Source organism: Neolamprologus brichardi, chromosome 7 (genome assembly GCF_056152115.1).
Source record: "Neolamprologus brichardi isolate AB-2024 chromosome 7, ASM5615211v1, whole genome shotgun sequence".
Taxonomy (NCBI): domain Eukaryota; kingdom Metazoa; phylum Chordata; class Actinopteri; order Cichliformes; family Cichlidae; genus Neolamprologus; species Neolamprologus brichardi.
In genome coordinates, this window is record NC_142110.1 from 17,194,516 (window position 1) to 17,208,743 (window position 14,228).

Consider the following 14,228-nt stretch of genomic DNA (forward strand, 5'->3'; position numbering starts at 1 on the left):
GAATCTGTAGAGGTTATTTAAGCACAGTGAACATCAGCAAAAAATAAATAAGGTCTAAAGTGTGCCAAGAAAATATTCCCTACATAATTACACCAACTGTAGCAGCAGCCCGAGTTGTTCGTAAGAGGAGGGGAAAAAGACATCTATGCTTTTAAATGTTGTTTATGTTAAGTTCCAACTCTACCATCTGAATGTTGCAGCAGAAATTAAGACTCATCATACCAGGCAACATTTTTCCCAGTCTTTTATTGTCCATTTCTGGACAGTCAGCTACCTGTTCTTAGCTAACAGGATTGGGCCTTGGTAGGGTCTTCTGTAGCAACCCCCTTTGCTTTAAGGTTCGACGTGTTGTGCATTCAGAGATGCTCTTCTGCATACCTTGGTTCTAACAGGCGGGTGAACTACAGTTGCCTTCCCTTCATTGCAGTCTGGAAATTCTCCAATGCAGTTTCACCCAGGGAACTGCCTCTCAATGGATAGTCTATTTTGTGGACCACTCTTGGACATGGACATGTTCGTGTGGAGAGAAAGTATATTCATTTCAAATCAATATAAAGCAGTGCAGCAAATAACCCTCTTTTGAGAAGCTGAAAAAGAGGGGACAAAACTAGATTTGCATTTATCTCAGGCAAACTGCTTCAGATCTTTTGTGCATTTTTAAAAATAATAATAAAATAATCAGTTTAACGGGACTTGCTCATTCTTTATACCACAACATCTGAGTTTGAACTGATGTTTTGTACAAATGCAACTAAAGTGCCTGCATTTCTTTGGCTCTTGGGTGCAGGTTCACAGATCAGTAGTACTTTTACCGATAAAACCCAACACAATACGATATGGCTCGTCCTGCCCACCCCACCTGTTACAGCTCAGGTAAAAGCAGAAAGAAGCACAACAAAGAACAAATTAGCGAGACATGACACACTGGGGAAGGGTGGGTGGAGGTTTGTACAATGCCTTTACAACACCGGACAAGCACAAGACACAAAGACACAGTCCATATTAGGGGAAATGGTTTAATTCGGAGACAGAGGCAAAGAAACACACCACACAAACAAACATCGACCCAAAAAAAAAGAAAACAAAAACAGAACAGTCTTTCAGCTACGCACTCCACTATGGGAAAGAACAAAACTACACACAGGTAAAAAGCAAGGCTCAAATTAAACAGTTACCTTTTCAACTAAGACAATTATCCACACAAGTTGTCAAAAATCCTGATGACCATTAAAGTATGTGGACAGCACAAATATACTAACATGAAACTTACCACAATTTAGAGGATCCTAACCCCACCCCTCCCCTGAAACTGATTCATGAAGTGAGGGACACAGAGATCCAAGGGGGATAAAGAAGATCAAAAACCAGGCATCATTTAGTGGCAAAAGCAAGAGGGGAAAAAAATTGCTTGACACCAGCAAGAGGCCAGACTCCAGACCAAGGCCACATTGATAGGCCAGACAATTTTCCCCCCCAAATATAGATTTTTTTCCTTTAATTTCCAATATAAAAAGCTTCACGGGTACAAAATACATATGAACCACCAGTTGTAGAAATTGGACAGCCTGTGTATGTCTTTTTTCGTCTTTTGTCTTTTTCAAATCCCACCCAGTTTCAAAAATTTGTAATTGAACAGAACGAAAAATATATATTTATATATAACTGTACTGTGTGTATAATACAGATTACATCAAGATGCACTCACTTTGGCTTTCATCAAGACAAGACAAAAACATCTATTAAATTATTGGTGGAACATGAACAGAGTCCTACCGATTATCAGACAAGAAAAATAACACAGAAAAGTTTTTTTTTTCTCTACTCTTTTTCTTATAGATCAAGACAATATCTATAGAGATGCAAAGCTACCACACTGTCAAAAACAAAAAAGAAAAAAAGCACTTCAGAATATGAAAACCAACAGAAGAAACCGTGATTGTTAGAGCTTAATCAGGATTTGTGATGGAAGCCCCTGAAGTGAGTCGAGTTCCTGTTGGGACTGCTGTGGACTATACATTGTGCTTTATTCCCCCCCCCCCTTTAAGTTTTTTTAAACTATATTCACTCACAGTAACACTTCACCATGCACTGCGTCACCACAGACCTGCAGTCATTTCAGTGGCCGACACATGGCACCCACACTGACTCTTCTGCACTGTACCTCTGTTTTATTAAATTCAAAAATATCCCACCACCACCAAAACACGCGTGATCCCCCACGGTTTGTATCGCCAAGTGTCACACGCGCTCGCACTCACTAAGAAAGACGTTTAACCTTCAAATGTATAGGGAAGTTTATTGTTTATCTACAACGTTTTAAACCAACTGTTCAAATTGAGTACATCACAATACACATTTACCAATAACTCAACACAGTAAAGGCGAAGGAGAAGGGGAGACATTAGCAGGTGACAAGAGCTTTCATGACACTGGCATAAATAGACCCAAAAGAAAAAACAAACAAACCCAAAACAAAATAGAAAGGCGAACTGCAGCAATCTCTAAACCAAGGCCTAATAATGTGTAGGCAGTTTCTAGACGTATATATGGCACTTTGAATATTGTATTGCATTTGGATAGAAAACAAAACAAAAATACTGTAAAAAGCACATGCCCATATTAAAAGAGAAATCAGTGGTACCTTGGAAAAATTTGGGATCGTAACCACACATACACACGACATTCTGCAAAAGTGATTAGCTCCCACAATTGTGCTTAACATCTCCTTACAAAACTATAACACCCCCCCTCCAGCACCGGTTCAAATTTGGTACCTTCCTTTTGTTTATTTTGTGTAGGAATATTTAAGTTTAGAGAAAAAGGGGAAGAATCCCAACTGAAAAGAAAGTCAAATGGTGGTTAACGGTGCATTTTGCGTGGTAATCCTGCGTCAGTGTCTAGTTCCCCCCCCCACGCACACACAAAAAAGAAAAAAAAAAAAAAAAAAAAAAGAAGCCCTGAGCTGACAACTCTTTAGCGCCATCAGGTACGCAGTTTTAGGGAACCCTTTCTTTGGGGGAAAGGGGAGGGTGAAGTGGTTGTTTTACCAGGGTCGTCACACAAAAATGCCACCCTGATAAAAAAAGTGTAAACTTTCGTGCTGAGAAAAATGGAATGTTATTTGTAAACCAACACTACTGTGGTGGAATAAGTCGATTTAATGTGCTGTGTGACTTCTTGAGCATCACACGAGTGCATGTTTTTAAAAGAAAGAGGAAAGAAAAACAAAACGTGCAGAGACCCACAGGTTGCGTGTTGTGTCCGAGTTTTCTCCTCTTCAGGGGCTCCCACATTTGCAACCACGAAAGAGTGTTTGTGTGTGTTTGCATGTGTTGCAGCGTGTGTGTGTGTGTACAGACAAACTAGGTAATATTACAGCAAACAAAGTGGTGAGTTTAAAAAAAAAAAAAAAAAAAAAAAAAGCGCAAGAAATATTTGACACATGGGCACTTCAACAACAAAATCCAACAGAACAACATTGTCTGGCATCTGTATGATTAACAGACATTGTAAATCATCTCTCAACGAGGCATCCAAACAAAACCAAAGTGAAAAATTCATTAATTAAATTAGCAAAGAGAAATTCACAGAAAGTTGACAAGATGTACGTACCATGGAAGTTTAGCAGGGATATAAAAAAGAAAAAAAAAAAATGGGGGGGAAGGCTCAAAATATGACCCTTAAAAGAAAAAAAAAAAAAAAAGAATTTAAACCAGAAAACAAAATTACAATTAAAGCAGAGGAATTTTGAACTTTTTAATTTACTAGAAATGACCCTCAAATGGTCATGCTGATCAAACAGATTTTTAGTCCTCTTTAAAAATGTAGTACACTGAAGACCCTCCCGCCCCTGCCCCCCTCCCTGCCCAAACACAGATGACATTACAACGTAATCTACAAAAAACCCAACGTTTTTGCCTGGGTTCTGTTAGTTAAACTTCTATAGATTCAATGGTATAAAATATAGTTAATCTAAGTGTGCATTTAAACCACAGATTGTCTATTTGTGAATCAGTTCTAAAAAAGTTGACTCATGTAGGTAGTCATTTCTCTCAACAGAGCAATGTACCTTTTATTGTGCCATCAATAGTTCAAAAACAAAAAACCCAAAAAGAAATCAAAGAAAAAGAAAAACACTGGATATTTTTATAAATGAATTTTTTTTTTTTTTTTTTTTTTTTTTTTTTTTTAAATAGCCTTGGTGTAAATCTTCGCGCTGCCTGCAAAATGTAGAGATCATTACAGAGCACTGAGAGGGATTTTAATGGTCAGACTTTCAAAAGTGTTGGAAAGTGGTCTGTAGCATTTTTTTAAGAAGCCAACATATTGCTAATGGCACCAAATAGCACAGCTGTGTGCCAATCCCTGTATTCAACTTTCAAGTGAGCTTTACTGAGAGAGGTAAAAAGAAAAAACATTAAAAAAAAAAAAAAGTCCCACAAAGCTAAATTAAAAGTAAGAAATCCCACAGGTTTTTTCTTTTTAAAACATTCGCAAAAACAAAAAACAGGTCACTCAAATGAACTTAACCTAGGTAAAGTTTTCACATTGATTTGCTTGACCTCTCTCCCACCCGTCACATTTCTATACAGAAAAAGCAAACAAAAACAAAAATGAATATACATGCAGAAAAATCAGGTTGAGCTAAGGTCAAGGTCAGTGGGTGGCCAGGTATTGGTCAGGCGAGCTTAGAGAGACATCACAGACAATGGTGGGATGATGTGGGCCAGGAGTTTGGCTTGGCTTTCAACATCATGAAGACATGCTAGGCTAATGATGAGCAAACAGGCATGGAGATTTGTTCTAAAAAGGAACAAAAACACAAAAGGAAGAGAGGAGAGAGAGAAAGAGAGAGGACAAAGAGGAGAGAAGAGAAAGTTAGGGCACAGCACAAGAATCATTTAGCCATGAGGCACAAAAAACAAAAATAATGCCAGTCACCACATATACAGTAAGGACAACAGGGGGGAGGGGCAAACACCCCCCTCTCCCAACGCACAAAAAAAACAAACAAAAACAAAACAATAATACACAGATTTAAGGAAGTGACACCACCAGGACATATGGCAGAGACTCCAACATGCACAAACTGTATACTTGGCACCCAAAGAGATCCATCTAGAGCCAGTCCCTTGTGGGAGACTTGGAGGATGGATGGAATGACTGGAAGAGGTTGTTAATAAAGACGCAGAGAGGTAGCCTAGCTCAACATGGCTTAGATAATGAAAGATGACAGAGAGAGAAACAGAGGGGAGGGGGTAGAAGAGAGGTGTGGTGAAGACTGGAAAATCTAGCGTAGAAAAGAGTTTCACATTGAAAATGATACGGATGAGACAAACTGCACGTAAACAGCCAAACACAGGCTAAAGCTCTGGGTTCGGGGGTCCTTGTGACCTAGCTTCAGAAACAACAACTGATCCTTAGTCAACCTGTCTAGCTTGACCTGAAGGCAATGAAATGGCATGGAAATATCTGATGCTCTCCACTAAATACAGTGACACAAAATACCTCCAGCGAACACCGACTCCAGTGATAGTCATAAATAATCATATACATTAAAATACTAAATCAGATTCAAATTACATGACAAAACCGCAGGAATGAAATACAGCAAAAATGTGGAAAGATCATTGCAAACATTTTTTTTTCTTTTTTTAGGAATAGGCCGAGTCTCCCTCCTGTGATGGGCTTCTGTCCCCTTGCCCCACTGAGTCTCTGCTGTGGTGACCGTGGCTGGAGGGTGAACTTACCCTAGCAGTGCTAGCTTTAGAGCTGGGGAGGGGGAAGGCCCCGGGGCTAGGATCAGTAGGGTTTGCTGTCGTTCTTGGAGCGTTTCAGCTGAACCTTCAGCCTCTTCATGCCAATCTGGAAACCATTCATGGCCTGGATGGCAGCTTGTGCAGACACAGGATTGTCATAGCTGACGAACCCTGAGAAAAAAGAAAAACTAAACTGAATACATTACAAAACAGCAACTTAATGCCAACATTTTATTTCCATATCACCAGGTTGACCATCACCCCCTCTCCTTGGCATCTCCCTTCCTGTGGCCAGACAGACTCCATCTTCACCATCATGGATTGCACATGGTGAATGTAGTTCTTTTTCTGCTCTAGAAATCCACTAAAAGTTTAAGAGCCACTAACCAGAACCTCCAGCAGGTGGAGTACTGGTTCACGTGCCTCTATATCAAACAGACAGCAGAGCAAAACAAGGACTGCAGTCACTACCTGCAGTTCACAACAGGAAAGCTGGAGTCCATCCACAGGATGAGGAAGTGACAGGAGAGGTTGCCATTTTTCCCTTTAAAAGCACAAACCATGAAATAACTACCAGAAAAATCTAATTTTAGGTAAACTGAGTGTTTAGTGAACCTTCTGACAAAATGTACAAAATAATTTCCATATCAAAGTTTAAATGTGAATCATATTTGCTGCATTGGGTGTTTTTGTAATTTATACCTTAAAAGTGTATTGTATAATTTATTTTGTTTTTAAGGGGAAATTAAACAAGATAACATCATTAGTTTTACACATATTTGGACACCATGTGGCTGGACAGGCTGCAGAGGAAAGCTGGCTCTTATTTTTCTCTCTGCCAGTTAATGTCAGAGAGAAGGGTCACAACTATAAATACTGCCTTGTGAATCTGAGATGTAGAGGGCAGGAAGAGCAGCATGTCCAACAGACTGCTGCCTCAAACCTGCTCTGACAGAGAGACTGACGATCTTCTGTCCCCAAGGCCATAAAACTATTCAGCTCCCCTCAACTACAGTCAGAGTTATCTTTATTCTAGCACTTTGATAGTGAACTGCGACTTAGCCATGTTAACGTAATGCACAAAAGCATGTGCATTATTACATACTCCTCTTCAATTTTTGCACCATTTTCACTCACTACTTTAAATTTGCATTTGAGGTGGTGTTACATCACAATACTGGTGTACTGCTTGCACTCAGTAAAACACTAATGCAAATGATATTTAATACTACCTCCGGTCATACATACATGTATCTAATCCATTTACATAGAAAATACAAGTATCAACATGTTTACAGAGCACTTAGATGCCATTTAAACTTTAAATCTGCAGTGAAACAAAGCAATTAAGGTAGTGCAAATGGAGGGAAAAAAAAAACCCAAAACCTTAACATCTTAACTGATGTAACCAGGGAAACGCCAGCAGTGTCACCACACTTACCAAAGCACTTGCTCAGATTGGTCTGTTTGTCAATGAAAACTTTGGCAGAGACCACATTTCCAAAAGGCATGAACATCTGCAGAAGATCCTGGTCCCCACACTCCTGGGGCAGGTGATAGATGAACAGGTTGGCGCCCTCTGGCCCTACTCCATTTGGTAAGAAATTCAGATACTCTAGTTAGACGTGAATTCAAATGCACACAAAACATTTACTGTAAACATAAAAGTTCATTGCATTTAGGAAGAAACTTCTGAAAAATCATATTGAGTGATGTGTGCCAGGGATCTTCTCACCTTCCTTCTGACTGCCAGCCACACTCTGCTGAAGGAGAGACTGGCTGTAGAGGGCGGGCAGGGCAGACGCTGTGTACTGCTGCATCCCTGAGTAGGCCTGGGTTAGGGCATCCATAGAGCTGGCTGCTGACCCGTTGGCCATGGAGGCTCCCAGACCCCCGTTCATGGCCCCCATACCTGTAAGAAGCAGAAGTTTAATAGTACCCATTGAGCGTGGGGACCCAACATCAACATGCATCTTCCTTTTTTTTGGCTTTTATCCAGTTTTTAAATAAGAAGATTCTCACCACTGACGCTGCTGGTGAGAGCGTTAAGGTTGTTGAGGCCCACAGAGGTCCCAGTGAGACCTTGCAGAGTCCCCAGAGATGCCAAGGGGTTCACGGCAGCGGCAGCACTGGACCCTGCTGTTGACCCAACTGTTGACAAATGACAAAAAAAAATAAAGAAATTAAAAAAAGATTCTTAAAACCTTACATCTGCCTCCCATTGTTATGGTTATAGAGGAGGACATGGCAGAGATGAGGCAGTTAAAAATCTGTCTCACAAAGAGGAGCGGTCATTACCAAAGCAGCCATATGTTAAACTTAGACAGATGGAGCCAATGTATATTTACACAGATTGAAGGGAAATGGGGGCTCTCATAAAATTTTTATATGTGGGTGATTAACTCCCATAAAGTAAATGAGGAATGGCTGAGGGCTGTTAGGCAAATAGTAGATGAGGGAGATTTGCAGAGAAGCGGCCCGACTGTGGACATGCACTGTACATCTCAATCAGCGAGAGAGTGAATCTTTATACTTTAGTTAATATATTATACATGAATTAGTACACAAAGAGCAGAGGTGGTGACTCAAGCAATTACAGCCAGGCCATGCCAAAACACACCCCTAACAAAACTAACTAGTCCCCATGCTGTTATGGGGCTCGACTCACAGAACTGTTTTATGTATTGTACAGGCAGCATTCAAAATTCATCTCATGTTTTGTGTTTAATTACCTGGACTGGCAAGTGCTCCCAGGGCACTGCTGCTTGTAGACAGAGCGCTGGTGGAAGTTGGGCTGGCAGAACTCTGAGCTGCAGCCGCAGCGGCAGCTAATGTGGCCAGGTTCTGCAGCTGAAGTGGATTCACACCCGCTGAGAGTACAAAGACACACGAATTATCAAAGACTGAATTTTTTTGCATACAGCATAAATTTGAAAGTAGTCGTGGAAGAAATACATAGATTTTAAAATCAAAAGAGCAAACAATGAATTTTTAAAGTTTAAAATAGGATGTGCTGCCATTCATTTAAAAGCTTTCCTCTATATTAAACTGCTTGGATATTGGGAAATTTACCATCACCAAATCACATTCTCAGATCTCAGAGAATGTGAGATGAACACGGCTGTAAAACCAGGATGGCTCTGACTTAGTGGCAAATGTCATCCATTTGCCACTGACTTAGTGGCAAATGTCATCCATTTGCCACTGACTTAGTGGCAAATGTCATCCTCATACAGTGGCAACTTGTCAATTACAGGGTAGGGCCACATTTAAAAAAAAAAACAAAAAAAAACAAAACACCTTGCTTTTTGAATGCTGGCACAATAAAATGACAGGAGAAGTCGCCCCCCCCACTGGTCACGAGTGCAAATTCAAGCCACTTAAACCTGGATCGGGAAGCTATTTTAACATTTTAAATACAGTATATTACTTTAGCATGACCAACAAAAGAAGCAGACTTGATCTATCAAATCCATCTAATATGAATTCCAACTTGAAGATTTATCATTAGTTTTAGCACCCCATCTGTAGTTTTCCAGCTCTTCACATTGGCTTTTAATATAACCAAGGCAGAGGGATGAGCAGTTTGTCTTTAAGCAGCCGGAATAGGCCGAAAATAGCATTATTAGTAATTAGCATGCCACTGATCTGAAAAGAGTAATGTAATTTAAGGTACTTAAAAGCATGTGGGTGAAGCGCAGCGAGACAGAGGGCTGGTGACATGAGCAGCACAGCTTGTAGGGGTGGGCGATAGAAACGATATGCGATAGAAACGATATAAACGATAGAGATTTTGACTATATTGCTCTATCACGATAGCGCATGTTGATGATGTCATCGAGCTGCGCCTGTTTTGGTCAAAAGCATCGCAGCGGCTAAAACCATTATCATCTGCAAATTATGGCGGGCGCCAGTCATAGTAAAGAGATGAAACACTTTTGAAATATGGGGAAAGCCAAAAACTGAGCTTCCTCCACTTCCATCGATTCATTAATCTTGAATTCTCTCGCAGCTGTTCTATTCCCCTTTTGTTGCAGTATATTAATAACTAACCTCGTATTATGGATGAATAATCTCAGTTGTTCTCCTGACTGAAGTTTGGCCCGTGTATAGCATCCTGCTATGCAATTGCATTTGTCCCCAACCACCAGAATCGTCACGTTAACTTTTATTGAGTGGGAAAAAAGTTGGCGTTCATCCTCCAGCTTCACTGTGCTAATGTTATGCTAACATAGCTGTGTCGCTAGCAATCACGTAGCACAACATTATATACCAGGTAATCCAACTTCAGTAACCCTGCAAACGCCACTGCTGTTTAGTTTTCTGTCTTTATGTTGGAAGTGGTAGCAGAGCTATACGTTTTAATTAGTTTCAATAAATTTTCAGTCAGAACATGGTATGTCATGTTTAGGTGAAAACTAGCGAGCAAACCTCCTGTTAACTTCTAACTCCGTTAAATTTAATAAATTCTGTTTTCATGGATGTCTGAATGTTAAACTTAATTGTTACACCCCATAAAGCAGCAATGCTGATGATTTAATTAAAGATGAAAGAATTTAGACCGTTTTTAACTTGGTGTTCGTTTGACTTTGGGACCTGAAACTGACAGAGTTTTGGACCCAGATTACTCCGCAAAGCTCCTCACTACGGCAGCCGTAATGCTCTGACAATCCATCAAGCAGTGCGGCTTACCAAAGTTGTACTAAAACATTTTTAACAGATTTTTGCAGCCAAAATCGGTTCAAGGTCAGTAAGCACAACCAGAATTCATACATAAGGCACACTCTCGATTTTTGAGAAAATTAAAGGATTTTAAGTGTGCCTTATAGTGTGGAAAATACGTTATACAGAAGAAAATAATATATCGTGATATATATCGTTACCGCACATGCTTCAAATTATATCGCAATATGAATTTTAGGCCATATCGCCCAGCCCTAACAGCTTGTTCATTTGCATTCCTACGACTCGTAAACAGCAGACTGATCTTCTGAAACTCACCTCCTAGCCTTTGAATACCATTGAGACTTCCTTGGTTACTGAGAGAAGTGGCCTGCTGGAGCAGCTGTCAAGATATGAAAGAAAACAAAAGTCAAATCTAGAAAACAAAATTAGATCAGACATGATAATTAATATTACTTTTTCCTAACATTATTAAATCCTCTTTAAAATTGGGGACTAAAACTAAACTATTCACTGTTTGTCTAATCTGTGGAAAATTATCTGATGCACAGGAACAACTCGGGACCAAGATTTATACTCCATGTCATTATTTTGACAATGTTAGCAAGAGGCAACACATTTTGACCAGAAGGCAAAAGTTATGTGAGGTTTAAATTAAATAAACGGCACGACAGCTTTTACAGCTTCATGCAACAGGCTCAATGTCTCATTTTCGTCCTAGAAACATAAAACGCCTCAGCTGTTGCCATCTAAGTCACATGTTCTTTGGCTCTGAATTAGAGAAGGCATATGCAAGTCACATGTCAGTGTCCTTTAGCCAGGAAACAGTTCGAGGAGGAAGATTATTCTACTCCGAGCCAAGTTTCAGTTTGTACTTTTGGTCAAAGTATTGTGCAATATTCAGCTTACACAATGACCTTACACATTTTCAGCTTGCAACAGATTATTTTATTACTTAGAACAATATGGTTGGATACGTCATACACAAAATGGCAGCCGTGTTTCCAGCTAGAACAGTCATTACCAAAACTTAAAACAAAAAAAGGATCACCTGACCTCAATATCCTGACACAGGAACACATTCATAAAGCTTAGTGATAAAAATTCTTACATGCACGCTCACACACCCACTCACGGGATAGATTGATAATTATCAGGTGGTTCAGTGCTCTCTACCAAGTGTATTCTGTACACTCAATATATTTAAACAGATAAACTATAAAAGGTTTTAGTACATTAAGGCTAATCTGTGTGTTCTTTAATAAAACTCACAGCCAGGTACTGCGGTGAAAGAGTCCCCAGCCCAGCCAGGTTTCCCCAGGTGGAGGCGCTGTTGAGCTGCTGAATCTGCTGAACTAGCTGCTGCTGCAGGCGCCGTTGCTCCTTATCTCTCTGTGTGTCGGCAAACTTCACCACCAGAGGTGAGGAACAGCCCTGGAGCGGTGAAGAGTTAAGAGACGTTAGACCGGTTCAAAAGCACACCAAGTTTATTTACCCATGCAAGGACAGTCACTGCATAGGGATTTTTTTTTAATTTGCTTTTGTTTTGTTTTTAAAGAGGGGAGTGGGGTGGGTTTGGTTCCTCTATGCCTCAAGATAGTTGTATGCCTGTTGCATTCATATCAAAGCAAAAAGAGAGGACATGTGCCATGCATAGCTAAACCAGGCCACATTCCAAATAAATAAAAGCACAGGACAATGGTGCAGACGGTGAATCATTTAAGCACGTTAAAGAGTGTAATCGAGTCCACAAATAGGCAGACAACAGATGGACAACATTAACAATAAATAACATTCAAACAGGTATATGTCAGACATTAAGAAAAATGCATTACAATACGCAGACTCTCGCAAACAGACAGTCACATGTTCAGACAGACGCATGGACAAGGCATGCGGTGCAAAAGTATTTTAAGAGTTGAGAGCCAGATGGGGACCAGGCTGGTTAGGGAAAATGGCTTCTGCACCAGCAGCAACTCCCACAGCAGCTGAGAATCGGGGAGTACGTGATTGTGGGTGTAAAATAGGTGGCGCTGCTACTGGGGCCCCCCCGAGTTTAATCTGGTAGGAGGAGTGTTATGTTTGGTTGGACTCCTAATTAGACTTGGTCTGATGCTTCACTGGGGAGCCTCTGACCTGCTAGCTGTCAAATTACCGCTGCTCTACTTCCACAAAGACTCCATTGGCTATGAGTACACAGACCCACTTTTTGAAGAAGTGTAATAGGGGAGCTGTTTCAGTCTGTTTTTTCCTGATAACCTATATTTGATAGTGTGGATTCTTTTCCCCTGTAGTCCAAAATACAGACTAATATAATGGCACACTAATGGGTAGGCTCTGTTATTAGAATCAATAAGTGAAATGCATTTAGTTCAGCCCAAAATAAAAGATGACATTACTTTTTGTGTCCTGTTAGTTCTGAACTCAGCAGCTATGTAAAAGGCAATGTTTCGAGTTTTATTCAATTATTCTGCAGATGACAATGTAACTTTGTAATTAGCAAGAGTGGTTTTGGAAATGACTCATGCTTTGTGATGAATGGATGCCATCTGCTTGGACAGGTTCCTCATCTTTCAACACAAGGGGGCAGCAAAATGTATGGGGAAGGGGGGGAGAGGGAAATGAGAAATAGGTGCTAAGGGGTACAGTACCTCCATAGTTTGAGAGTGATGCATGGTTTTGATTGCATTCTGTGCCATTGCCCTGGTAGCAAATGTGACAAACGCACAGCCTGTAGGGGGGAAACAATAGGAGAGGGGGAGGGGGGAGGGACAAGAAGAAACAAAAACAAGACAAAAGGTTTGGACAACTCGTTATGAACCCCAAAAAAGACATTACAGTACAGAGAATGGCAACTCCCAAGCACACAGAACCACCCTCACTGGTTAGCACATGAAGAAAGAACACAAAAAGGAGAACAGTAACACGTGTCACATGAGCGGTGATCGACGGATTAAATTGCCACCCAGAGAGGCTCGACTACGTGATGTCATGGTGAGACAGTCAACGTGATTATATACACAGAAAATGCACACATAAATACACACTGAAAGGCTTTGATTTACTAAAATATGCAAGGCCTGCAAACATCAAAGGCTAATAGGGCCCGTTTCAAATTGTAGGAACACTGCGTACGTATACTAGAAAAAGAGCAGAAATTCATGGCTAGCCGTGTCTTCTGTGGGATTTAATCGTATATAAGCATCGACGCTAGAGCCTCGTGCTGCCTGCTATCTGAGGCTTTATTCAGCAGAGTGCTATGTAGGAGATGCGATGACAGGCTAATTCCAGCCTTTGTAGAGTGTGATGAAGGAGGCGGTAAAGGAGGAGCTGAGCCGCCTGCCAGCTGAGCCTACGAACACCGGCAGCCAGCGGTTGCCTAGGCGACGGGCCATTGTGGCGGACAGCAAGTGCAGTGGCCCTTCACTGCGAGTTGTGGAGGCAGAGTGTCACAGTAATGGGAGGATACACTATGTGGACAGAAAAAGTGCCACTGGAGGTGAATAGCACTTGATCTGAGGGTGCTGGGTTGCAATGAAGAATCAGGGAGGGGCTCTGTATAAATACTTGATGAGAATATGTACTCTGGTGTGCTGAACATGGCGGATGCGCGGTGCTGAACATCATATCCACACCGAAGGCACGCTTACCTCTGCTCTGACCATCCGGTCCCCGAAGTATTCGGCACTCTTCGATCTGTCCGAAAGACGAGAACATCATTCTGACCTCGTTCTCACCGTATTTCTTTGAAACCATGCCGACAAAGAGTTTTCTGTCTTCTACCGC

General features: G+C 40.9%; 1 protein-coding gene across 4 annotated transcripts in view; it reads right to left on the reverse strand.

Moving 5' to 3' along the window:
- Positions 1-697: 697 nt before the first annotated feature.
- Positions 698-14,228, reverse strand: part of LOC102783450 (CUGBP Elav-like family member 2) — a 34,621-nt gene continuing 21,090 nt past the window's right edge. The window contains exons 5-14 of one of the 4 annotated variants that reach the window (XM_035915443.2): positions 14,093-14,227; positions 13,094-13,173; positions 11,715-11,876; positions 10,761-10,824; positions 8,492-8,629; positions 7,782-7,910; positions 7,495-7,671; positions 7,201-7,344; positions 5,751-5,930; positions 700-4,803 (exon numbers count right to left, since the gene is read on the reverse strand). In XM_035915443.2, the coding sequence (XP_035771336.1) occupies positions 5,803-5,930; positions 7,201-7,344; positions 7,495-7,671; positions 7,782-7,910; positions 8,492-8,629; positions 10,761-10,824; positions 11,715-11,876; positions 13,094-13,173; positions 14,093-14,227 (1,157 nt within the window). In that variant the 3' untranslated portion in view covers positions 700-4,803; positions 5,751-5,802. Of the gene's footprint in view, positions 5,931-7,200; positions 7,348-7,494; positions 7,672-7,781; positions 7,911-8,491; positions 8,630-10,760; positions 10,825-11,714; positions 11,877-13,093; positions 13,174-14,092; position 14,228 lie in introns of all 4 variants that reach the window. The other 3 variants (XM_035915439.2, XM_035915445.2, XM_006782569.3) reach the window with 3 other exon arrangements.